Source organism: Vanessa cardui, chromosome 25 (genome assembly GCF_905220365.1).
Source record: "Vanessa cardui chromosome 25, ilVanCard2.1, whole genome shotgun sequence".
Classification (NCBI taxonomy): domain Eukaryota; kingdom Metazoa; phylum Arthropoda; class Insecta; order Lepidoptera; family Nymphalidae; genus Vanessa; species Vanessa cardui.
In genome coordinates, this window is record NC_061147.1 from 2,598,278 (window position 1) to 2,625,028 (window position 26,751).

Here is a 26,751-nt window from a genome sequence, read left to right on the forward strand (position 1 = left end):
AGCCACCTTTTTATATAGGGTGTTTTAAATTCCCGTATAAGGAGTTGGAAATAGAATAAAATAATCATGAGTTGTTTTTTCAAATAAATACAAAGTGTAATGTTTTTTTTCTTCGTGGCCACTGGAATGTCTGGCTGCGATTTGGTTTCCGAAATCCTTGTATGTATGGTAATTGAGTTTATTTCAATATTCCGCTTGTTATATATTTTATAATATAAAATATTTATTCAATGCTAGTGATACCAGTTGAAATCGATTAGTATGAATGGATGGAATGGATTAGTACTCTTACGTACCATTATATAACTATGCCATACAATCAAATAAATTAATAAGGGTAAAAAAATATTTTCATAAAAAATTCATTGCTTAATTGCTTAATTTGTATCGGTATATATCGTAAGAAGATCTGTGTTTTTCCGATAAAAATGCCATGTGTGTATTGCACCAATATTAGAGCAGTGTGGGAAAATATACTTCACCTTACTAATAAAGAAGGCTTTTGAGGACGGTTACTTTATTTTACCTTAACATTATATATTTATGAATTTACATAAGTGTTAATTCAAAGTGTTCAATTCCTTAACGAAGATTTCCCAGAATTTAGCTTCATTAATTAAAATGCGTGTGGTCCGTACTTAGAAATAAAATCTCAATTCGTTTGAAATTAGCTTCGCGTACCTTGTGAGGTTCATACCATATGTAACCACATTTAATTATGTTAATTCGAAATCGATTAACATAATCGATAAATGCGGAGCTTAGACCTCGTTTGCATTGCACCAACAATTACTTTAACCCCTAATTGAATATCGATGTTATATGCAAATCGACTCCTTACGGGATACAATAAAAAAACTTTTGTTTATACGATTATCTTCTTTATGTTGTATTGTATTAGAATGTTTTTGTTTTAACATGACATTCAATTACGTTAATATTGAATCAATCATAATTTTTAGAGTTCTTTACCCCAAAACGAAATAAGAAATGCAATAAAGTGTAATTTTATAAGTTGTAACTTAAAAAATTTTTGCACGTCTTTTTGCAAGCCTTTTTCTCAGGAACTCATAAAGATATACAATTAAAATTAATACTAATGTGAAGTAAATAAAACTTTTCAATTTACGGACTACAAAGACATGAGCAGATAGCAGTCCACAAATAAATGGAACGCTTCTTTGTTGTATAAAAAAAAGGACAAGTATGTATAGTATATGTCATAATCATAGTCATAAAATGTGCGGGTAGAAATGATAGAATGATTTCGTATTATGTCAACGAAAACAGTGCTCATAGACTAATTGTTTAATGCTTGACCAATAATCATAGGAGATTATTACGGCCGGTCCCACATCGGGCGCCAAGCGTTACCCTCATAAATATGCAGTGGGTAAGAGGTCCAAATTGCTATTCTTACACGAAAATCTAGATTTATTGACCATTAACTGGACTATAAGTGTCGTTAAGAGGTAAAAAATGTAAATGTGTTACTTTTTTAAAATCCACTGATGTATTCCGTCATTAGCACGTCAGGACCATAAATTATATACGAAAGCTATGTTTTTAATTGAGTTTTGTTTGAATATTATCTGTGCGTTAAAGCTGTTACAGTAGATCATTTTTATTGTTAAATAAATTAATTATGTGAACCTTCAGATCCCTTAAGGCATTTTTGTATGTTTGTTTATCTTGAAATAATCTTAAAGACGATATAATTTTTATTATTTTTTATTTTCAAATGTCGAGGTATGATCGGACAAATAACGTTTTATATTAAATATATAAGAGTAACAGAAAAAAGAGCTGAGATGGCCCAGTGGTTAGAACGCGTGCATTTAACCGATGATTGCGGTTAAATGCACGCTTGCTATATATATGTGCTCAATTTGTGTTTATAATTTATCTCGTGCTCGACGGTGACGGAAAACATCTTGAGGAAACCTGCATGTGTCTAATTTCATCGAAATTCAGCCACATGTGCATTCCACCAACCCGCATTGGAACAGCGTAGTGGAATATGTTCCAAGCCCTCTCCTTAATGGAAGAGGAGGCCTTATCCTAGCAGTGGGAAATTTACAGGCTGTTACTTTACTTTACTATAAGAGTAACAGTAACAGTACAGTAACAGCGAAGTACCACTCACTGATTAATCGCGAAAACTCAGTAAAGTTAAAATTTGGTTGGTAGGTTTCTCATTGGGTGTTGGCATCCGCGTAGAACGGATTTCGCAAAACACCACCCTTAAGGGTGTAATACGTTTGGAGTTTCTGTTTAATAAATTTGGTTGGGTGAAGCCGCTAATTCATCTACTGGTTATACAATATAGGTACTGACTTATGTAGTTCTTTGGATTAATTTGCTTAAGATTAGGCTTTATATATTTGATTTGTATATTTTTATCTTTATAGATATGTTCTCAGCGCCTTTTTTCCTTGAGGCTGTAAGGCAGCAGGCAGCAGCATATTGTAAATATTGTATCATTATTTCAAGATTATTTATTATTATTTTTTTTTTTATTTGGTATTTATATGCAACAAATATGACTCTGCATTAGGTATCCAGATAAATTCGTAATAATTAGACTTATCCAGAAAGTAATAATGTAGAATAAAATTTTCCTTCAATATATGAATTAGCATTTTGTCAACGGAAACAGAGGCTAAATTAAAATGTCTTCAAATACCGGAAATAACATCGAAAGTCCGATCGAACGATATATTGTTTGACTATAAAGGATTAATAGGTTTACGTTGATATGTATTTGAAACTGTATCTATGTATTTAATCCCAATATGGTACGCACAAGTCATTAGAATAGAAGTTAATTAGAATTTAGATTCTCATTACGTGAAGTTAACTTCATCCATGGGCTATATTGTAGTATAGTATCTCATTTCGGTGAGAATAAGACATAAAAATTTAATTATATAGAAAAGTGTTCGTCTAAAAGTTTTAAAAAGTACCCAATGTTTTTCCTGTAAATGTCATTGAAGATTTTTTTGCAACTGTAAAATTAAATACTGTTGTATGATATAACGACCAAATTCGAAATACAAAATATTTAGTGTTCTTAATAAGAAAATATGGAGCACATTTCATAAATAAATAAATAAAAATATGAGACAACAACACATACATTACTCTGATCCCAATGTAAGTAGGTAAAGCACTTGTGTTATGGAAAATCAGAAGTAGCGACGGTACTTACCTTAATAGAAAACTAATAATAACCTACATCGACTCGGTCGGGAATCGAACCCGGGACCTCGGAGTGGCCCATGAAAACCGGTGTACACACCACTTGACCACGGAGGCCGTCAAATTTTATAACGTTTATAAAAACTAATTTGACTTAACCTTTTCAGATTTGAGTGGACCAAAATTAGCCCACGGTTTAAAGATTCAATTATCAACAGCCAAATTTTATCAGATTCGGTTCAGCGGTTTTATCGTGAAAGAGTGACAGACAGAGTTACTTTCACATTTATAATATTGAGAGTCGAGATCGCCCAATGATAAGAGCGCGTGCATCTTAACCGATGATTGCGGGTTCAAATCCAGGCAAGCACCACTATATATATGTGCTTAATTTGTCTTTATAATTTATCTCGTGCTCAGCGGTGAAGGAAAACATCGTGAGGAAACCTGCATGTGATAAATGTGTATGGGAACAGCGTGAGGAATATGTTACAAACCTTCTCCTCAAAGGGAGAGGAGGCCTTTAGCCCAGCAGTGGGAATTTACAGGCTGTTGTTGTTGTTGTTGTTGTTGTTGTTGTTGTTGTGTTGTTGTTGTTATAATATTAATAAAGATTTGGAAATAAAACACACGAAGTCGACGCGAAACGCTAGTGGTAATTATGAAAGCAATTTCAATTTCCGTCTCGAACTTATTATTAGTATAAATATTTTTTTGTTGAATTTAATTAAGTTGCTTTCAAATTGTTATTTCATTTTCTACGAAATTATAGGCCCCGTATTGAATGTTATTATTACTAACGTTTTGTGTTTTGATAAGAAATGTTCTTTTGTTTTTTTTTTCTTAAAGATGCGATAACGTTTTTACAGGAATGATAATATGTACTCGATATACTTTTTTTTTGTTCGAAATTCGAATATCAGTACATATCATAGTACATGGAAAATATTATATATATTCGAATATCATAGTACATGGAAAAACTTTTCTACATAATAGTCATTACTCGAAACGTATAAGAAAAAATCATCCTTAAAGAAATCCTAATTTACAAACAGCCCTCGTGAATAGTTGTTTTTTAAGTTAAGTGTAACTAGAAATAAATTTACACAGCCTTGAGCCACACTTACTTAGTTTGGTATTAAGGATCGTTCCCATCTAGCTTACAAGCGTTCCTATCAGCTTGACCTTGAACAGGCGTTATCAGGTAAAGGTTTTGTTTTACATTTAAATTAATACTTAATATTTTTAGGGTTGCACATCGAAAGGGTAAAAGGACCTATTACTAAGACTCCGCTGTCTGTTCGCCTGTTTATCCGCCTGTCACCAAGCTGTATCTCCTGAACCGTGATAGTTAGCCAGTTGAAATTTTCACACATGATTAGTTTATATTACTTTTACGACAAATATTATAATACAGAATAAATATTTATTTAATGGTGCTATCGTAGGATAGACATGTTTTTTTGCCGTTTACATATGTATATTGAAAATAGTACGGAACTCTTCGTCTTGCGAAACCGACTCGCATTTGGTCGTTTTATTTTTAAGGAAGATGCTATTGATTTTATAACTAATTAAATATCGAAAACAAAATATAATTCTTTATCGTAACTAATTTAATCACGTCACGCGATAACACTTAAACTTTAGTTAAAACATTCAATAGTCCATTACAAAGTGTTAATATTAATACCATAGATTAATAAATACAGAGGCATGTCGCTGGAGTACCGAGGGTCGTTATTTCATTAGTCTGTGTCTAGACTGCGGCTTTTAGTTTTCGGTCTGTGATGTTGACAAATTTTCATTCATATTTCACACGTTTATTAAGATATACTTTTTAATTTCAATTACGAATATGAGCCGTGATGGTGCAGTGGTTACGTTAATCAAAATTAGTAGGTTGAAACCTACTAAGTGAATTTTTAACCGACTTCTAAAAAAGGAGGTTATCAGTTCTGATTGTATGTACGTAAAATTTTCAAAATTTAATTATATTTGAGTATGATGATCTAATTAGACTTCCAAGCAATTGTGCTTAATTTTATAAGTGTATGTTTGTATATATATTTGTTCACGAATTTCTCGAAAACTAAAAGTTGTATTGAGATGATTATTTTTAATCTAATTTAGTTACACTTCAACTAAAGGAAGTTTCATTAAAATCGGTCTAGTAGTTTCATATATATTTATCTTAAGTTCACTAGCTATTTCTACTTTTGAAATCGATTTAACGTTTTACTCCACAAATTTGTTAGTTTTGTTTACACCTCGTACATGTTTCTACTTAGCTATACATATATGTAATAAAATCGGAGTGTCTTTTTGTAATAAAAAAAGCCTTTATATATACACGGTTATTATACCAAAATATTAACTTTTTCTGTCCATTTGTTCCGTCTAATCTCTGGAACGGCTGGACCGATTTTGACGGCACTTTCACTGGCAAATAACTGATATAATAAGGTACCTAGCCTAAGCTACTACTTAGAATAGATAACTTATTATAAATGATGTATATTGTTTGTTTAATTCAAACGCGTACAAGGTGGGGCACAGCTAGTTTATAATATAATCCATAACAATGTGTAAAACATGAATATGATGTAGGTACTAAATAATAATTCAACATACCATCTCAAGGGTTTCGACAGCAGATTCAAATTCCATACATTTTCCTGCCAAGAGGCCACGTACAAGATTAGTTTGAACACAGGTATCAAAGTTTGGTAGTTAATTCAGCTAACGGTATAAGCTCTGTGAATGATGATGACGAATATTATTTCTATGAAATATAATCAAATTAATATATACGACGAATTCCGTGGTCGAGTAGTTTGTACCCCGGTTTTCATGAGTACGCCACTCCGAGGTCCCGTGTTCGATTCCCGGCCGAGTCGATGAAAAAAAGTTCATTAGTTTTCTATGTTGTCTTTGGTGGTACTGTCGTTACTTTTGCTTTTTCAACCGACTTCCAAAAGGAGGAGGTTATCAATTCGTCTGTATTTTTTTTTTTTTTTTTTTTTTTTTTTTTTTTTTTTTTTATGTTTGTTACCTCATAACTTTTCTCTGGGTGGACCGATTTTGATCATTTTTTTTTTGTTTGAAAGGTGGTGCTTCCCGTGGGGTCCCATTTTTTTTATTTTTTTTTCCGATGATGGTATGCATGTGAAAACGACATAAGTCTTAAATTTGCGTTATGTATATGCGCGACAAATAGGTGAATAACTGAAAATCACGTTAACCAATTTTGATAATTCTTTTTTTATTATAAAATATATACTTCAAGGGTAATTTGGTGAAAGTTTGGAAAGGTTCTGAGCACAGGATCCATGACAAAGTGACGGAACGGAAGGGAACGGAACAATTCTGAGGAGCACGTTAGCGATACTCGGTCGAATCTTTTATTTATAGGTTATTTGGATATTTGAGTCACATTCCGTAATGTGGTTATGTTTATGTAATTATCATAGTCGAATATTATAATCAACTAGCTACCCACCCCGGCTTCGCACGGGTGCAATACTGATACTAAATATACTACAGAATTTGATTATATACGACATCACATCGCAAACTTCTAAAATTATCAGTGTTTCTTTACTATATTGTTCATGTATTATATACACAAACCTTCCCCTTGAATCACACTATCTTTTAAAAAAAACCGCATCAAAATCCGTTGCGTAGATTTAAAGATATAGGGACAGAGAAAGCGACTTTGTTTTATGCTATGTAGTGATGGAACTCCTATACGGCTCGCAGTTAGGGTGCGATATGGGGCAGAATTTCTTACTATCTTTAATCAAATTTTGTGTATGTGATGTGATGTCATATGATGTACGAAATATAGTTGGTCTTTTTCAAAGTTTTTTTGCTGAGTTCGATTACAGCTCTTTCGAGGGATCCTTGTAGTTCACGCCGCGTGACGTATTAAATCCGCATTTTCGAAAGTCTATTTTTGCTTTATTCGCAAGTTTCCTTTGAAATTGTCCTCGAAGTAGTTTCTGACTCATATAAACGGAACGCTTAATCTATCCATATTAAAAAAAAATTAGTTAGTCAACATCAGCTTCACTTAAAATCAAAAAATAAATAAAATTTTAACAAAAAGAAAAACCGACTTCAAACAAAACACTATTTTAAAACAAATGAATATGCACGAAAAAGAAATAAAAATAATTGCGTATTCAACATATTTTTTAGAGTCTTCCTAAGTTAAATGAAATGAAAAATATTAGACTACTTAAAAGTCGATTAACGATTATATCATGTAGTTATAATTATTGTTATATTTGGAGTCGGTGTCAGCTAATAAAACCCTACAGTATATCTATCAAACAACAATACGAGAATACTTTAACAAATATGTTTTTTACAAATTACCTTTTACACAATAATATACTGGATCAATCAAGGGGCTCTTATCGCTTCTTTCTTTTGATTGTTGGGGCAAGGGCACCGTGGCTGACACCGGCTCCAAATATACCAATAACTATAACTACATGATATAATCGATAATCGACTTTTAAGTAGTCTAATATTTTTCATTTCATTTAACTTAGGAAGACTCTAAAAAATATGTTGAATACGCAATTATTTTTATTTCTTTTTCGTGCGTATTCATTTGTTTTAAAATAGTGTTTTGTTTGAAGTCGGTTTTTCTTTTTGTTAAAATTTTATTTATCGTAAAACAAGTGCTTTAGCTAATTACATTGGGATCAGAGGAATGTATGTGATGTTGTCCAATATTTATTGATTTTATTAATGGACACCAGCTAAATCCGCGGCTTCGCTTGCATAGCTTGTGACGAATATCCTACCGATACCGTAAATCGGCCGTTTTAAAGTTCACTGAAAATACTTTTGAAGAATAATGCTTAATTAAATTATAAATGGAATTATTTAAATTGGTTTGATGGGTTGGGATTAAATGTAAATTAGATATTAGTTCCAGACATACAATCAAACAATTTTTCTCATTATAATATTAGGTACCATCGACCGGCCCCGGCTTCGCACGTGTGCTACATATACTACAGATTTTTTTCTTGTTTCTTTACTATATTGACCATGTATTATATACAAAAACCTTCCTCTCGAATTACTCTATCTATTAAAAAAAACCTCATTAAAATACGTAGTTTTATACATGTGAGCATCCATAGGGACAGACAGCGGTAAGCGACTTTCTTTTACACTATGTAATGATTATGAGTAAGCGTATGCTCTGTACATTACAACTTTTTGTATCGCAAAAACAGAACCATACATAAATTGTTTCCTTTTCGATCATATAATTTATGAACCTAGTTTCTGCCCACGTGTGAGTGAGAGAGGGAGAGGATGAGAGAGATAGCGTGTATGTCGTACTTTTCTGAGCTTTTGAGAACGTGTATGCAATTTGATGATCAGTTGGGTTTACTTGGTGGGACATAAGTTCTACCGCCAAGTAACAACACTTAGTGTTGTGGTTTTTGAAAGTTGAGTGAGCCAGTGTAACTACAGACGCCAATATGCGCCACCAACCTTACAACTCAGTTCGTAAGGTTGGTGGCGCATTGGTGATCTAAATAATGACTAACATATTTTGTTGGCTCCAATATATATATAGTATATATTATTTACCATCAAATAAAAAAAAATCTTTAATGCACTTATATTTGTATTTTTAATTTTGAAGTATTATAAATAAAACCACCTATTTATGCATTCTAAGAAACGAATATATGAGCCATTCTACTAAAATCCCGTATCTCCTGATGGTGCTTTCCTATTACAGAAAAAGTAAGGCGCTTGCAATCATCGACTGTTTCACTTCCCAACACATAATATGTAACAATCGATTTTGAACTCTATTGTAACGATATAAGAACGATCCGCCTTAATAATATAAAGAGCATGTGGCTTAAGAAAAAAGGGACAAGACTCAGGTAGAAAACTGAATACAAAAGATGCGTTCGTTCGCGCCGCTTCACAAAATTAATTCAACCATCCACAAAACTGTTTATCAACGTTATTCACAACGAAATAGAGTTGATTATCGAATAAAAATCTATTTATAAAATGCAAATATTGTGGCTAAAGAATCGAGTCAGAGTTCTTTTGAAATGAACGCGTATTGGCGGTCAAATTTTTATAGGTATCAGTAAACGTAAGCCTAAAATATTAGGTTAGTTTCGTTCCGTTCTCGATAAGGGACCATGCTGCTCTTGTTTTTAGTGTTTTAATTTGTGTTTTAGTGTTTATAAGTGTTGTGATGTTGTTGTAATTGTGTCTGGATGTCGTGTAACCGGTGTTTGTAGGTTTGTATCGGTTTTTGACCTTGATTGAATGGAATGTATTGTTTTGTTTTGAGGTTATGTTGATGTTCGTAGATCGGCGTTTTAAAGTTTTTATAGTAAACTTGTTATGCGTTGATCATATATAATAATACCGGTTGATTGATAGAATTATGTAAGTACTATTTAGAATATATGTATACTTTTTCTATGTAGTGTTTTGGGTTTCTTATTTGCTAGTTCATTGACATTTAAGTTGCTAGCCTTCAATGAAATATTTTAATGTTAACTTTAGTGTTGTATGAAAGATAGATTTTATAGAAAATTTAGCCGTAATACCTAGATCTTAGGTTTGTTTCCTGGGGTAGGGCTTTATGCAAGACCGACTGGGTAGATACCACCTACTCACCAGTTATTCTACCGGTAAATAACAGTACTCAGTATTGTTGTGTTTCGGTTTGAAGGGTGAGCCAGTGTAACTACAGGCACAAGGGACATAACGCCTTAGTTCCCAAGGTTGGTGGCACATTGACCATGTAAGAAATAGTTAATATTTCTTACAGCGTGACCACTTATCATTAGGTAGACCATATACTCGTCCGCCAACCTACAACCAGATAGAAAAAGTTACGCAATAACTTATATTCGAATTATAGTATATATTCAATAAAATAATTTAAAACAGATGTTTCTTATAGTCGTAAGAATCTCAAGAAGGCTTAACAGCGAACATCCGAACAAAAATAGACAAGTACAAACTCGATCCTCATTATAGCGCCTCGACTGCGCTGAACAGAAATAACGATTCTGTTACCAGTGGAGAAAAAATATCCACAAACATGATCTTATAAAAATTTAATTTGGTTACGTAGATAAATGTCGTTTTTGCTAGTTATACGAGAATGGTACTCGATTTTATTGTTATACTTTTCTGGGCCGTTCTGCGTTGGTTTTATTTGTAAATACATATTTTCTGAATCATTCCATCGTTTGCGATCTTATGGTCAATATATAGTATTCGTTTTTTATGCTATACTAACGATTCCAACCGGCTTCCCACGGGTGCAATAATATTAAAAATGTGTTCATTTACGACATCACAATACAACCTCTTATATTATCAGTGTTTCTCTACTATTTTGTGCGTGTATTATACATATAAACCTTCCTCTTGAATCAATCTTTCTATTAAAATCGCATCAAAATCCGTTATAGTTATATATATATATATATATATATATATATATACATATATATATATATATATATATATATATATATATATATATATATATATATAGTTTTAAAGATCTAAGCATACATAGGGACAGACAGCGGTAAGCGACATTGTTTTGTACTATGTATTGATAATGATATATTCATTCACAACTTAGATGTAGCTTCGGTTAACATCGTAAAACCGATCACATCCGAATTGAGTTCGTCTAAAAATTTTACATACATCTTTGTATATTTCTTATGTGAAAATTGTCTTTGCGCAAACATAACACATAATTTCTAATTTCATACAATTAAATACATTCGCCAAATTAACGATTGATTGATTTGTCATTTATCTTTGGACTTGTACATGAAGTTATATATAAATAAGTTAAAAAGACGTAATTAATTTAAATTCACTATATTTATTGGCAAATCTTACAAAAAAATCCAACTACCTGGAATGGAAACTGCGCTCTTTTGTATTGAGTTTTAACTTACCTTCCAAGCCCAGCATACGACTTAACAGGTCGGTATCATTACATCATTTTCGATGAATGATATAAATATATATTTGTTTAAATATTAAAGTCACTAATTTTTCTTCCTTCTTTTACAAATGATATACTAATTTATTATTTCTTTTTCAGATGGCGCCGTCATTATAAAATGTAGCTTGGCCTTTTTAAATTGGTCATCATGATCATGCAGCGAAGGGTGATGGGAAAACAGGATTCCAGCTGGCGGAGAGTGTTCAGTGTATATGTGTGTGTGTTAGTGTTATGTGATAGTGTGAGTGGTAAGCAGATGAGTGAGACGCTGCAGAGGGCGCTGTCTGCGGTCCGTGGACCGAGTCCTGGGGCTAAGAAGTTGCTCAACATTCCTGAGGATGGAGGTGAGTTTCAACCAATGTTTTCTTTCATAATTATTCATCACTTACTCCTATACCATTTATTTGATTCACGGATTACTTTAATATATAATACCCAAAGAAAAATGATTGTGGAATAACTTTGGGACCGGATTTTAGGGACTTTTTCAACCTAATTCTCCTTGAGAGTGCCGTTGTCAATTAATTGTTTTTTGAGATTGATAATATAGGTGGATATTCGTCCCGGAAAACCCTGTGTCATTTCTTACTCCATCCGTCGCATTGGAAGCCACAAATCCCTAATTAATTACAAGATTGTTTAATTAATAATGGTTAAACAGAATATTAAATTATTTTGAATCACTACAAATTAAATTTTGTTATCAATAATTAATTAATTAATATTATAATGGGATATAGAAATGTTAGTTCCTAGACAGACGCATTCAATAGTATCTGATTAAATTTTACCTACCAAAGGAAAAATCCTTTAGAGTAATGAGGTTCACTAATATGTCATTACTTTGTCCGTGAAAAAGTTCCACCTTAAAAAGAAAGATCCATCCAATTTGTCCAACTTAATTTATCAGGTCAAGACCAGATATCTCAACGAAACTTTAATTCAGCGACAATGATCGTGAAAAAGGGCAATGTTTAATTACTCAAAAACTTCGAGACGCCATTATAAAAGAACCTTTAACTTAAGATGCCCCAGTATCACGAGAACCTGGGGTTACCTTCCCTAGTAAACTGGAATGGAGTTCCTTATTAATTAATGTGGTCCCTTAATTCTTGCCTCAGGTGTTTTGCTCCTGTATAGCGTACTTTAAACATTTTAGACGATGTTTGATTACTTTTACAAAATAGATTTTCCTTTAAGTTTAATTACAAAAAAATCGGTACTAAAATCCCAAATCAGCGAAAATTTATTAAGGTATTTTAATCAGATACTAAAACTGATATGTTAGCATTTGTGTTTTGTTTTAGTAACGATCATATAGTCACTAGTAGCGAAGGTGTGGGTGGAGATGTTATAACATTATCTTGAAAACTTTTTGAGCATAATATCTGATAAAGTTAAATGAGTTTACCGTATCTTCAACATAAAACGCTGAAATTTAAAACAAACAGAACTGATTAAAAAAAAATCTGATTGGTAAAATTCAGATAAAATTATATTTTAACTATAGAATATAAAAAAGTCACATTTGTAAAATCAAATATACGTTAATTAAGTAGGCTTGTACAAGCACTTTTGAATTGTCATTTAACAACTTTATATAATAAAGCTGCCACCTTTTAGGAAAGTAGATTCTTCAAAAGAGCCAGTAAGGCACTCATTAGATACTCTTTTTTAACATTTAAAACTACAATCATATTAGTTAAATACAACTATATATGTATCTATGGAAGTCAACGAGTATTGCTCCCACGCTTTTTTATCAACATTTAAATTAAAAGAATTAAGGATGGTATGTTTATGACGTCACAGTGTTCCGAAAAGCGGGAGCAAGGGCACGCTGAATCCTTTTATCGTGCAAGACTGATTGCCATGAATTAGTCAGCGATTTTTTTTTTCTACTCTGTTTCCCCAGATTTAGTACAGTTACTCTTAATGTGCAGATAGAAGTACGATTTATTTTTCTTTTAAAGCTTAATTTGCTGAATTAAAAAAAAAGGTTTTATTCGTAAAATATCTTCTAATTCGACTGTAATTAAACAAAATATAGTTAACTAGCGACCCACCCCGAATTCGCACGCGTGCAATGCTGATACTAAATATACTATAGAATTTATTTACGACATCACATTAGATACTGTCTGTTAACTATTTTGTATCCTTCGACTCGAAACACTCTTGTGTATTAAAAAAACCGCATCAAAATCCGTTCCGTAATTTTAAAGATATAAGCGTACATATAGGGACAGAAAAAGCGACTTTATTTTATATTACGTAGTCATACTGAAATCTATTTGTATGTTGTACCCTTGTATGTTGAATAGAGGTTCAAATACAAGGGTATTTCTTTTATCGAAAGTGCTTCCATCTTTGTTTACCATTTCTCCAAATTGATCAAAATCATTTCCAGTGGTCTCACTTCCTAATGAATCGCTACCTGTACAATTTAGATTCTAGATTCCATTAATGCTTTAGACTCCTACATTCAAGTCAAATCTAACGAAACCTGTCCCATTAACTCGATAATGGCGTCACGTAGTCTCATCAAAGTTGCGCCAAGGATTGGCATGACTGGCGAGAACGGATTAGTTTGGATTGTAGATCAATCTTTGGATTTATTTCCAGGGATTTATAATGTGATTATTTATGGGGCTGTCATTATCTTAGCTAAAATAAAGTTAATATATAGGCATTACCTCGATGATTTATTTTACTCCTTGGTATCATTTATATAACGTAAATAAGGTGAACCATATACATACAGATTGTGACATTGATTTACTGATTATACAGATATAATTTTTTCTTCTAAAATAATATCGGTGACATAAATAAAATATAATCTATTTTTTCAATTGATAATGTATTATATAAATGACAAGTTTTCAAAAGCAAGTGACGTCAGGAAGCAATCGTGTCTGAATTTAGCTCGTTAATGTAATTTGGAAGATTTTAGCGAAATCCCAAAAGCGATGTTCGAGCACTGAAACTGGCAAATATTTCTAACGCAGCTGTCGTAACTTGGACAATTTCATTTCCATGAGATTCCCCCACAAATCTGCATAAGTTGAAGACGAAAGATACTACTCCACGGGGCTAAAACTACCGTTTTGCATTTAAATGATAAGACATATAATAGCCGTTCGGTAGGATTACATCGCAGTTTCATTCCGTGAACTCTAATGTCTTGCTAAGGAGTGCGAATGGTACAATGATCTATCTTGGATTGCTCTTAAGATTCTACCTTCTTCTAGGTTTGGTGACACACAGTCAAATACGACGCACTCTTGGCATTGAATTTTTCTAAATCTATTTTAATATGAATGTGAAAGTAACTCTGTTTGTCGCTCTTTCACGACCAAACCGCTTAACCGAATTTGATGACACATGACAACCAAAAATCTAAAACGAGAGCGAAGCCTTAGTTATATTTTGATTACTAGTCAAAATATATTTGTCCAAATCCAAAGATTTCGGTTCAGTAATTTATACTCTTTGTGATTATGACATATGTTATGTATGTTTTTAAGGTTAACGCTCATATTTATTGTATTTTGGTTGCTATGGGAAACATTCTTCTTAACAATAAACTAATAAGTAATTGAATTGGTTTTTCTCTTCCACAAACATCTCAGTGATTTTACATTTTGTGTTAACAATGTTTGGATCGTATGGCGTATCTCCATAAACGTGACAACGTAATGCGTGTTTCAGTGTTGTTCGTTCAAGTAATCTACAAATTATTTTAAGAACTCATACATTATTAAATGTATGTATTCACGCTTTTGCTCTGTCTCTTATTTTGGTCTATTTGTGTCGTTGTGATTTTTTTTATTCATCATTAATTCCGACCGTGTGTTCTAAGGAAAGCAAGCGACGACACAGCGCATAGTTACCGGCGCATTTGAATAACTCGCAAATTATTTTACTCGACCATACCATAGCATTGTTTCTGAATTCTACACTTCGCTTAAAAGTTAGCTAAGTTAGGTTTCACGGTTAAGTCTAGTTCGTAGCGCATTTTGTTTGGTCTGCGAGCGTGAGCGGAATTCCCTGCTTAGAACTTCGCCTGATGAAATATTTAATACCTGAAATTGTTCTAGCTTTCACAGCGCCGAGAGCTGTCTAGCCCAATGTTTTGTACTTACCACCTCAAATGCTCTATAATGTTTAATTCTTTATCCTTTTATAGTATGTTTGTAGTATTTTTATAACTTGTTTTTTCTCTTTCGTATCGAATCTTCTTCTATTGACCTTGAAAAACGTTTTCGTTTTTTCGATGGAAAGATTTTATTATAAGGCTTTTACTTCAAAAATTGATAAAAAAAGACTATGTATTTTTTGATCCATCTTTAAAATAATGAAATCGAGTTATTGTAAGGAAATTAGTTAAAGCATTACAATTATCATAACCGTGTTGCTTATATTTAAGAACTGTTTCCAATTGCATTAAAGTTTATATTCCTTTAACAGAATTTTATAATGGTCTCAATGGTCTTTGTTCAACGTCTCCAATCGTACTCTACAAACGAAATGGATGTTTTCATTCAATTTTCTATCGTGAGAACTGTAGTGACCAGTTGTGTGCCCTTTTTAGAGGAAAATGACCTATGTTACGTGCTTGAAGAGTGTAATTTTGCTTGTACGCTTATGTTATATATATTTATGTGCGTTTTTGGTGCTTTCTCCAATATTGTCTCAACAATTGTTTCGTTTTGATAAATGTTCGTTTGTTACACGTGATCGATGATATACTGTACAAAGAAAAGTGGAAAATTGGGTCGAGCTAATGTGCTAACTCGGTCAGTATCATGAATCATATCTGAACTACAATTTTGTTGCGCCTTCCTAATTTTTTTTATTCAACCACAACAACTTGTGGTTGTTCCAATTACCAATTCCATTGATTCCATTATTTCTTACGTATTTGATTATGATTACATTTTGCTTTATGTATGATTAGTATAGATCAATTCCCTGGATACATGCTAGTCAAATTCATTTCGACTTTTAATAAAATCGTATTAAATTATTCATATTCTTAAATTTAAATTGTTAAATTAGAAATGCTTGGAACGATACTGTCTACTCAATTCATATTTAATTAATTTCTAGCAGAAGTAATTTTATGAAAACGTAGAACAATGTTTTGATTTGTATCTTTACAGTTTATTTTATATTAAATAGCATACGTACCATTTTATTGGTAGAAAAATCAACTAAGTTGCATGCCATGTTCTTATTGGTAGAAATTTGCGATAATTCAGGAATATTTTGGTCTCATCGACAATAATACAATCACTAAAAATATTTCAATATTTTCGTAGAAACTCATACGACCTGATTGTATTTAAATCTTACATTTATTAGCGATATTAATTGATGTTGAAGAAAATTACATGCTCATATGGGTGAATCTACAAGAGATACTTAGTGAACTGTACTTACAAACCTGCATTTAAACATTGTAGAAACTATCGTGAGACAGTAATTAGTAACATCATGTTAATACTATGTTCTTTGGTCGGTTTAATTACTTCCGGTGTTTTGTGAAGTGTTAAAGTACAAGACACAAACACGCTACGATGTGATAGATACCAGAGCATGTTTTAAGGCTTGTTTTACATCGCGGTTGTTTGTAACTTTACTTGTGTTTATGTGTATTGATCCATTGCTTGTCTTAGTTTTTTTTACATACGGGTAGATTTATTTATAATTTTTAACCATGTTTAATGTTATTTGGTTCCTTGATATCAGATAGTGCTATTGGTCGTTTGCTATTGTTTAAGGCCTGGTGTGACGTGTATTCGATGACAAAGTTTATCATAAATTTCCTACTTATATTCATTCGATGTCATTTAAATTTTATTTATTTTAAATTGAACGAATTTATTACTGATCATATTTATTTTCCATTCTGCTGTCATATATTGATGGTATCATATTATATTATATTTTTCAGTTTATCTAGTAGTCAGTAGTATCTTATTATTATTTTAAGTGTTTTTTGATGTGATTGGTCTGAAAATTCGTGAACACATAGGTTTCTAATTTCTAAATTCTAATGATCAGATCAAATAAAACATTAAATAAATCACATAAAAATAGAGCGATACTATAACGTCTTAAATATATTGTGTTTAGTTGGTATATTAGCTGTTCAACAAGACTTCATTAGCAGTAAATTTATTCTTCCCGTTGATAGTAATTTCTATGCCCATGTACGCAAAAGGCTCGTGATCGACGCGTCCGGTAGCTTATTGTGATAATAATTTACTTTTGCATTTATGATAGCCTGGCTGTAATGTAATTAAGTTCTTACCACTATTTGTGTTTGATAAAATTGCTTCAGTTTAATAATGTAAAATGTGTGAATATTATCTTTATTAATATTATAAGTGTAGTAGTAACGCTGTCTGTCTGTCTGTTGTGAAAGATCATGACAAAACAGCTGAACCGAATTTGATGAAATTTGGTCTTGGCCATCACATACATGACATGTACATGAGCGAAACCTAAGAAAGACATAAAATTAAAGAACAGGTTATTATGAAAGACATGGGCTTCGTTTTTTGCCCAACACGTAACAACCAGCCCTCTAAAAAGCATGCGAAACCGCGGATGAGAGCTAGTTTAGCATAAGAAATATCAATATTAAGTCTTATTTATAAAAGTTAAATTTGAAATTAAGCGCAATGTAAACCCATCTTAAAATTTATGTAAACAACGTCGGGCAGTTTGTTGACACCTACAGTTTCCCGAATGTTATGTTTATCATTCAACACTTCACTCCATATGTAAACATCGGTACATTAAACGTCGGCAGCGGTTAAGTGGTGGAAAATGTTTCGATTTCGACATTTTTAAATATTTGCTATCGAATGTATACTTTTTTCATTTGCTTCACTTTCAACTGAATCATCTAAATTTTAATACGTAATATCAAAATCGACAGGTTTAGCTATGATATCTGATCGATTTTCAATGATTATTAAATTAACAATCGGTTTGATTACAATTTCACTAACATTATTATTGTATGTTATTTTAAATTTTAAACCATGTCAGTTCATTGGACGTTATCTGTTTACGAACTTATCAGATTTATCGACAATCTAGAATTGTGGAAATAGTATTATAAAAGTTAAACAGCAAGTATCAATTATACAAATTTTAGTATAGCGATAAAGCAAAACATTTGGACGATCATTTAAAATACAGTATAATAGACAGGCAGATATTAAAGCTGAAAACACTTAAAAAATTCTTAAACTTTACTTACCCCAAGGCTAGAGACAGCAACACTCGTTCCTACGCTTACAACTCCATGAAAAATTATAAAACAAAGGGAAGAAGCAAAAAAGAAAACGAGCACCCCTTTCATTAAAGGACCTTTACAAAAACGTTAAACAAAGTTTCAGTTATACGGTATAATCTTTTTTGTTTGTATCTTGCTTTACATTTTAGATTATATTAATGATTTTAATTAACTTTTTTTGCCATGTAGACCAACTGTTGGTAAGTCCCATAGACACTGGCGCTATATAACCAATGTTATATTATTTTAAGACAAAATTAGAAAATTGCCCGTCCAAGCGTTTTCGAAGCGAAAGCTACCACAGCTATATAGTCCCCAGTACATAGAAGTAATTTTCTTTTGAGACATAAACAAATATCAACCATAACCAAAACACATAACATAAGAACCGCCATTCTGGTACAAATTACCTAATGTTTTGTTTCATCATCCCCCCGGCCTAAAATTTCAAAAATGTAACTTGTTTGTTTGAGCTTGAATGTTCGATGTACGAGGAGTCATAGTGACGTCATATCGACAGTTTTAGTAGTGGTCATCCCCATACGCAACATGATTTTGATCGGACAGTTAGACCACAATATTTAAATTTAATAAAAAAAAATCACAAACATTTTGACATGAGGGATTTTAGGTCTCCAAAATGTTTGTAGATTAATCATTGACAGCATATACTGTTGTTATAGACAGTTCAGTTATTTGTGTTTAAAATAGGAATAAAATTAACAACAAATTTAGTTCAATGAATATTATGTTACTAAGACGATATGGTAGCAGGTAGCTACATGTTGATACGTGTAATACATTTAAGTAAGCATCATAATAATCTGCTTATTTCTCGTTAGTTGCTAGCATCTTATTAAGCAATACCTAAACTACAATTACAAGCAAACCGTTTATCCCGATCTCAGTTTATACCTGCTCCAATATGTCGGAACAATGTTGTGCCCTGGATCCAATTAATGTCCTACAAACCAATTAGTAACGTTGCCACGTTGAGAGTTAGAAATAAAATGAATTTGAGGGGGACGAAAATTACCGATTTTGGACTATTTAATGTTGATAAAGGCTATTGTCGTTGATGACTAATATAGCTCATGATGTATCGATTTGGAAATTCTATTTTCAAAATCTTTGAATCTTCTAAGGTTATTGTTTAAAATATGTTCCAGTAAATTGTATTTTTAGGTTAAACGCTTTTCGTGTCACTTCAGGAAAAATCCACTTTAAATCCATTTAAACGACACGGAATAGCAGAAAGTTTTCAAGCGATGAAACAACTAGTCCCATCTCGTGCTACTTTCATTCAACGTACACGATATGCGTGTCCTAGTGTCGGCATTGTCGAGTGCCTCAAAATATAGACTCTCGACTGAAGTTGAAACAAACAAGTTTTCAAAGCAAACGCCTGTTTGCTGACGCTTATTGAAATTGTGAAAAGCGATCTAACAAACACTTTGAATTATATGTTTTTCAAGAGAATAATTTAAATAATATATATTGTTAATTATGTCAAAATAAGATTGGGTATATTTCTAGCAAAATTTCGACCATGATTACTTATCGACATTAAATACGAGAGCAAAAATATACAAAGTTTGGCATACAAGTATACTAGTGCTCTGATCGTTCTTCAGATATGTAACATCTTAAAACCATAATTCAAAAAGAGGAAACCCGCATGTGCCTATTTTCATAGAAATTGAGACATTTCTTCCATGCGTGGTGAAATATGTTCCAAATCTTCTCCTCAAAGGGAAAGGAGGTCTTAGCCCAGCTGTGGGAATTATACAACCTGTTGTTGTTGAAATTCAGAAACGTTTTCTTACAAATAAATAATTCTTCGTATTCAATCCATGATTTAAATAAAAAAGAAAAGAAATTTTATTGTTTTCCGCTGGTTCTTAACAAATATAATCTATTCCTTAGACAGTGTGGAGTTCGTGGCCATCATTTATCTCATTCAAATTCTAGTTTGCGACACCTAATGCGACACTACATCAGACGAGGGGAAATTTTTCACGAGATCTTGCCTTGATGCGGTTGAGCGATCGATGTGCCTCGGGGCAGCTATCGGATCATTTGTCTTACGTTCTTGGAAATAATTTTGGCCTACAATTTCCGTTATAGCCACGTCAGAAATTAATAATTTGTGACGGATCGTAGGAGAACTTTTTGGGTTCGTTTATAAATAATTGCACGAGAGCCGGAAAGCTATGTCGGATCATTTAACAAAATAACAAAATCCGTTGGTTTTCATCGGACTTTTAATTATATAATTGGAGATATCAGAAATAATATTTAGGATACAAGAAAATACAGTCGAATTTACTAAACAGTTGTACAAGTATATACAGTTAAAAGCCGTGTATTCTAGGAAAGGAATAATGAATGAAATATGCCCCCAGAACCTTAATTATGGGTACCATTCATCAGCTATCGGCACGGAACGACCGAAACGTGTGGAGCATCGAATAAAGTATGCGATACGTCTACGTCGAAAGGTCAATCTGGTCAATGCGATTTAGGAAAAATCGGATGATACAATTCCATCACAGGTGATGGCGTGACACTCTTTGACTTCTGATTGAACATACTGTATAAGATTAACAAAATAATTTACAAAATGCAGTTGTAGAGACACAATAAGTTAGGTAGTACCTATTTTCTAAACATACCCTACAGACGTTTCTTGTTTTACATCAACATTTTTTTCATCTACTTTATCATGCGGATTAAAAGAGCATAAAATTAATTAATTTAAAAATTTTTCACTCTTAAAATGTAACCTAATTTTACTTACGACCTTTCGCACTGTTCATTTGAGCAGTCGTAAACCAAAACATCACAATTAGCGAAATCCCAAAGAAGAAAACTAAAATGAGTGAACACAATTCCGTGTCTTGATTTTCTTAAAACAAGCGGCACTCGAGTAACTTGGCCTGAACAATGGGCCAGCAAATGGGTTTACTGAGAGGAAATCTTAATGCATTTTCGATTGGCTGCAACTGTTTGCTGAGGGAATAGTATTAAAAATTCTGCAGCTTCCTGTATTGAAGGCTGTTTGAACTGATCTTGTTTGCTATAAAAGATTCGCTTCTAATTTATTTTTACTTTATAAATGTAATGCTTGAATAAAAGCTTGTTTTTTTGGGTTTGACAGAACTGTACGAATTGTTGATTTTAGTATTAATCCCATACAATGGTATAAGGGTTGCCTATTTATTGTAATCATGTCCAATTTAAACTCATATTTTGTTGGGTGGCAATTAAAATTTAATTAATACTTGTTATTCGTGAAAATAATGCCGTTCTCATAAATATAATAATACTAGATTCATTTATGTGTGTGTGTGTGTGTGTGAGAGAGAGAGAGAGAGATGCGTATGTTGTTATAGGGTTAACAAATTATTAATGTAAATTTTTCGAAACAATTAAAATTTCTTTTAATACGAGTAAATTTAAAGTGAATTCAACAATAAAAATAAATTGGTAAGCCCGTATCTAATATTGTTTTATATATATGTACAGTCAGAGTAAGAAAACCTTCGTCAGTTTTCAAATTAATTCCTTTATCAAGTGTTAAATTTTAGTACCTTTTGAATTTAAACATCAAATCATTGCGACGCAATATGTCGTTCTCGATAGGTAAAGCAGCTTATCGCTCATACTGAGCACATGAAAATAGATATTAAGGTGACGAACCTTTCTTACCTCGACTGTACTCTAGTAATAAATGTTTTATGTAACCCTTATTCTACTTGTGCGAGGACGGGCAGTTAGCACTAAATAAAAGATAAAATACAACACTTAACCTAGTTAAATTAAAAGTGCTATGTAAACTTATCAACATTAAATTTAATTAAATACTCGAAGCAGCCCTGAAGTATAATTAAGATTGGATTGCAAGTGTTTACTTCTAGTATTATAGTTGAGTCATAAATCCGGCTCGAAGGACCAATAAAGTGTTCGCGAGAAAGCGCGCGAATCGCAAGCCGGTATTAAAACGCGGACCGAGTTCCGTACAGACTCGAACGAAACCGAAGAAGTTGGAAACTTTGTAGATTTTACGTCTGTGCAATTAGGAGAAAACTAATCTCGAGTCTTTAATGCCGTGTTTCAGCGCTGCAATTGCGAAAATATAGGTAATTTGTGTACAACAATGAGTTTTATCTTTTTTTTTTCTCAGTCATAAATCTACTTTTATGAGCAAAAGTTATTGCGAAATTCAACGTGGATGGCAACTTTGCTGATAATTAATTAAAATACAGATTATTACGAAGTAATATTTATTTTTTGTTTCAGTATTTGTGTCTGAATCTCATATAGTATTTTTTATTGGATTATGGATTCCTTTCAACAATTTTTTTAATAACTCTATTTTAAAATTGATTTCTATTGTATTTATAATTGCTTTTCCTGTATAACTTTTTGCTTGGTGGTAGGACTTTGAGCATGCTCGTCTGGGTATCACCCAATTATTATATATTTTGCAGCCATATAGCATAGTCTGTAGTTCAATCATTGATTATTATTTATCTGTCATATATCTAACATTTTAGTTTAGTTGATTAGTTAGTTGATGCATTAGTGATATGAGTAATTAATTAATTTATAAGTGCCATTGTCTAGACCGTATTAGACGCCTATCCGGTTTAAATATTGCAAAGAGATATTCTAATTTTATTATACGTTTTTATTTTGACGAATATACAAAGAACCCCAAAGTCTAACATAATAAAGTGAATCGTATAGCTGGAATACTTGTACTCTGTACGGCATTTACAAACACAAATAGCTTCACAAAACAACAGCTATTCCTGCATTATGAAGTGTTTGTTGTTACATATTTCAATTTCGAATGAGTGTTTCGTCTGCCGCGTTTCATTGTGATTTAATGGAATTTGTTACAGTCTTTAATGGACTCTAAATGCTAAGCAAATTTTAAATGATTTTCGAATTTAGAATTACTTTCTATTTATTTTTAATTGGACTTATGTACATTTTTTATATATTATACTTGTGAAAAAGTAACTCTGTGTCACTGTCTGTTGTCCGTATATATACATATATAGTCATAGTTCTTCCTCTATAAAAAAAAAAAAAAACATTTCTTCTTTTTTTCTTTTTGTAAAGAAAATCTTATACATGAGACTACAATAAGCACATATTTATCTTTTGAAAATGCATCGTATGTTAAACAAGAATGAATATAAAATTTCTGAAATAATAGAAGCGGAAAATGTGACCCCAAAGTAACATCTGCCGTCACAAGCCGAGTCCGGGCGCGCAGCTAGTATGCATTGGGATCAAGTCACGATTCGCGTGATTTATCTCCTTAGTTCGTATCCTCCCTGAGCGTTTCGATTTCATACGTACGGACGGCAGAAAAGTTTCTTAATCGATATATATATAAAACATTTTTCCTCATTCCTGTTTTGTTTAAGTTTTATATATGTTTGTTTCTTGTTTAGCTATATCTTTCTTTAGTATTTAATTTAAATATCTACGTATAAAATAAATTGGTATATGCTAAGTAAATATATAAAATAAAGTAAAGCAATTTTTAACAATTTAGCCTTATTATTTATGAAAGTTTAATAATTTTAAATGCATAATATGTTCGTTGTATATGATGTACATTTGGAAATGTTATACCGTGTACTAAATTAATATGCAATGAATAGGTTTTTATATTTATATATGTATATAGTTTTATTGATAAACTATCTTCTCGGTTTTGCAAGGGTTGTAATGTTTATATTAAAATGCGAAAATAAAATTCAAAAATTGATGTCTTGGGCCAAGAAGCTTCCCTTCAGCATACGCATACATTCGGTTACAGTGCATTCAATATTAGATCTTATTTACATATAGATTAAAACGAGTATAGCATTTCGGCTTCAATAGTTAAATATGCACTTATGCTCCTCGTACGGCTTATAGAATATAACCGTTTGTGTAGTGTGTGCTTAGTTTCAAAGTAATGAGCTCAAAGTATTTCACCATTAAAAACTTTAGCTGACGACTGTACAGCGATTTCGCAGTTCAGTGAACGCATTCCATGGCCACGATTATATTTCTATGACTTATCCAAGTTTTTTCTCTTTGTGGGATGACAACCGTGTCTCTTCAAGTTGAAACAGTCTTGAAGTTTCAAATACCGTAATAGACAAAGCGGTTACGTGGCATCGCTTTGAAACATAAATCTGAGTATTATATTTGTTTACTAGAATAAGTAGGAGTATTGAATAATTGCCACTGAATTGTTGTTTTGTTTTACTTAATTTGACAAAGTAACAAAAGTAGTGCCTCAACTGGGTTTATTAGTAAAGTCACCAGCATGGACCGCTGTAGCATTCTTGGCTTCGATTCCTATTCAAACCAATAAAACTGTTGTGTATTTGTTTGCCAAAATAATGTAACTAAATCACTAAAACTCTAACTTCTATCTCTCTCTACTTTTAATTCAGACAAACATAAATTACATTTACTGTGCCTAATTTGATTTTTAAATTTATCTCGTATTCTCCATCCACCTATGAAAGAAAAGATCATGTAGGTTCCATGTGTCGGAATATTTTCTTTCCTACGAGTAAACTCTAATCTACAGCTGATGGACTAAAGTCTAAACTTTTTTCTTTAGAGAACAGGAAACCTTTGCTCTGTAGTGAAACTTATTTTACTTTGTTTAAGTGTAATTAAATGCTCTCACTGACTTAGTTTGAAAGACAAGAAAGTGCTATATTTATTATTAAATACTGCTTATTATACCAACTTTAAAACACGTGTATTTTATTAAAGTGAAGTTTACAATAAAGGGTTTTTAATCGTCAATATTAACAAAGAATAAACGGAAAGAAAGAGTCGCCTGGTTGCTGTTTTCAAATGGTGATGTTTGTATTCGTAATAATGCTGTATTGGAACCCTAACGTAAATCCAGACAGCCTTTACAAGTTCTTTTGAATTTAATTTAATAACTTACTACTTCTAGACGAGAAGAACCGGCAAGAAACTCAGTAGTTACTCTTTTTCTTTAGTAATATTCAACCTCGAAGTTAACGAGTATTATCTCATATCATATGTATAGTCTTGTATTGAATAACACAAAACAAAAAACGGAAGACCAATAAAGGAATGAAAGATAAATAATGCGTTTACCCAAAACTTGTACATTACCAAATGAAACAACGTAGAAACGATAAACTTCGTAACTTCCTTTAGTTTTTCACATGTCGCCGCGTGTCGTGAAGTCGCCAAAACTTGTACGAAGTAGTCACGACACATCTGCTCTTGGAAGACACGGTATCGAAACTTGGGACTTGGCTGAAGTTTCTATTGCCTCCACGGCTGGTGAGGCTGTTTTTGTCGACTTTTTGACAATATTGGAACGCTTAATAACGTCGCTCGTGCTGCAAACGTTTATTGATTTTATCAGCTATATCTTAAGAAATCTTGGTAACTATATGTATTCGAAATATATTCCTGTACATTTGCGGACACTGGAAGAATTCGATTAAAGTGAGTTTTGATTGGAAAACTCTAGGAATAGAATCGATGGTTTGTACACCAAAAACAAAAATGAATAAAGCTTAGGATTAAACACAAAAAGTAAAATTAGTAATAATGCTCGAAACAAAAAAAAATACACAATTATTTAATGTATTGTACAATAACAATTAGTTATTTCTTTCAGGTAACCCAATCTAACAGATATTTATAAACCATCGGGGTATGCGGTGCAGTCATAAACGAAATTTACTGAGAAAATTAAAGTCCAACTGTGATGATTTTACTATCAATGAAACCTTCAAACCTTTTATCCTGAATATTAATTTGCTGATTTACCCCCATTATAATTTATACGACTTTGGATTTAGAACGTGAGAATACGTTTTTCCCCCATGAATGTGGCGCTTATATAATTCCAAATGTTATAGGTCCACAGTTTTATTTCATCTTTAGCTCTTTATTTTATTGCTAAAATTTAAAGACCCTCCTGTAATTTGTCTGTTAATAATTGGCTTTATATATAGTCACGTTTATTTCCATCCCATTTTATTTTGTTTCAAATAACTTATCAATTTACAAAAAGAATCAGTTATTGGTCAAAATGACCTATAAATACTGTATGAAATAAAAAATATTTCTTACACTAAACCATACTTCTAATACAAGA

At 32.1% G+C, this 26,751-nt stretch overlaps 1 protein-coding gene across 2 annotated transcripts in view; it reads left to right on the forward strand.

The window, feature by feature from the left end:
* LOC124540486 overlaps positions 1–26,751 on the forward strand; it is a 681,189-nt gene that overhangs the window by 220,719 nt on the left and 433,719 nt on the right. The window contains exons 1-2 of one of the 2 annotated variants that reach the window (XM_047118100.1): positions 9,409–9,509; positions 11,357–11,601. In XM_047118100.1, coding sequence (XP_046974056.1) covers positions 11,406–11,601 — 196 coding nt within the window. In that variant the 5' untranslated portion in view covers positions 9,409–9,509; positions 11,357–11,405. Of the gene's footprint in view, positions 1–9,408; positions 9,510–11,356; positions 11,602–26,751 lie in introns of those variants that run through there. The other variant, XM_047118099.1, reaches the window with a different exon arrangement.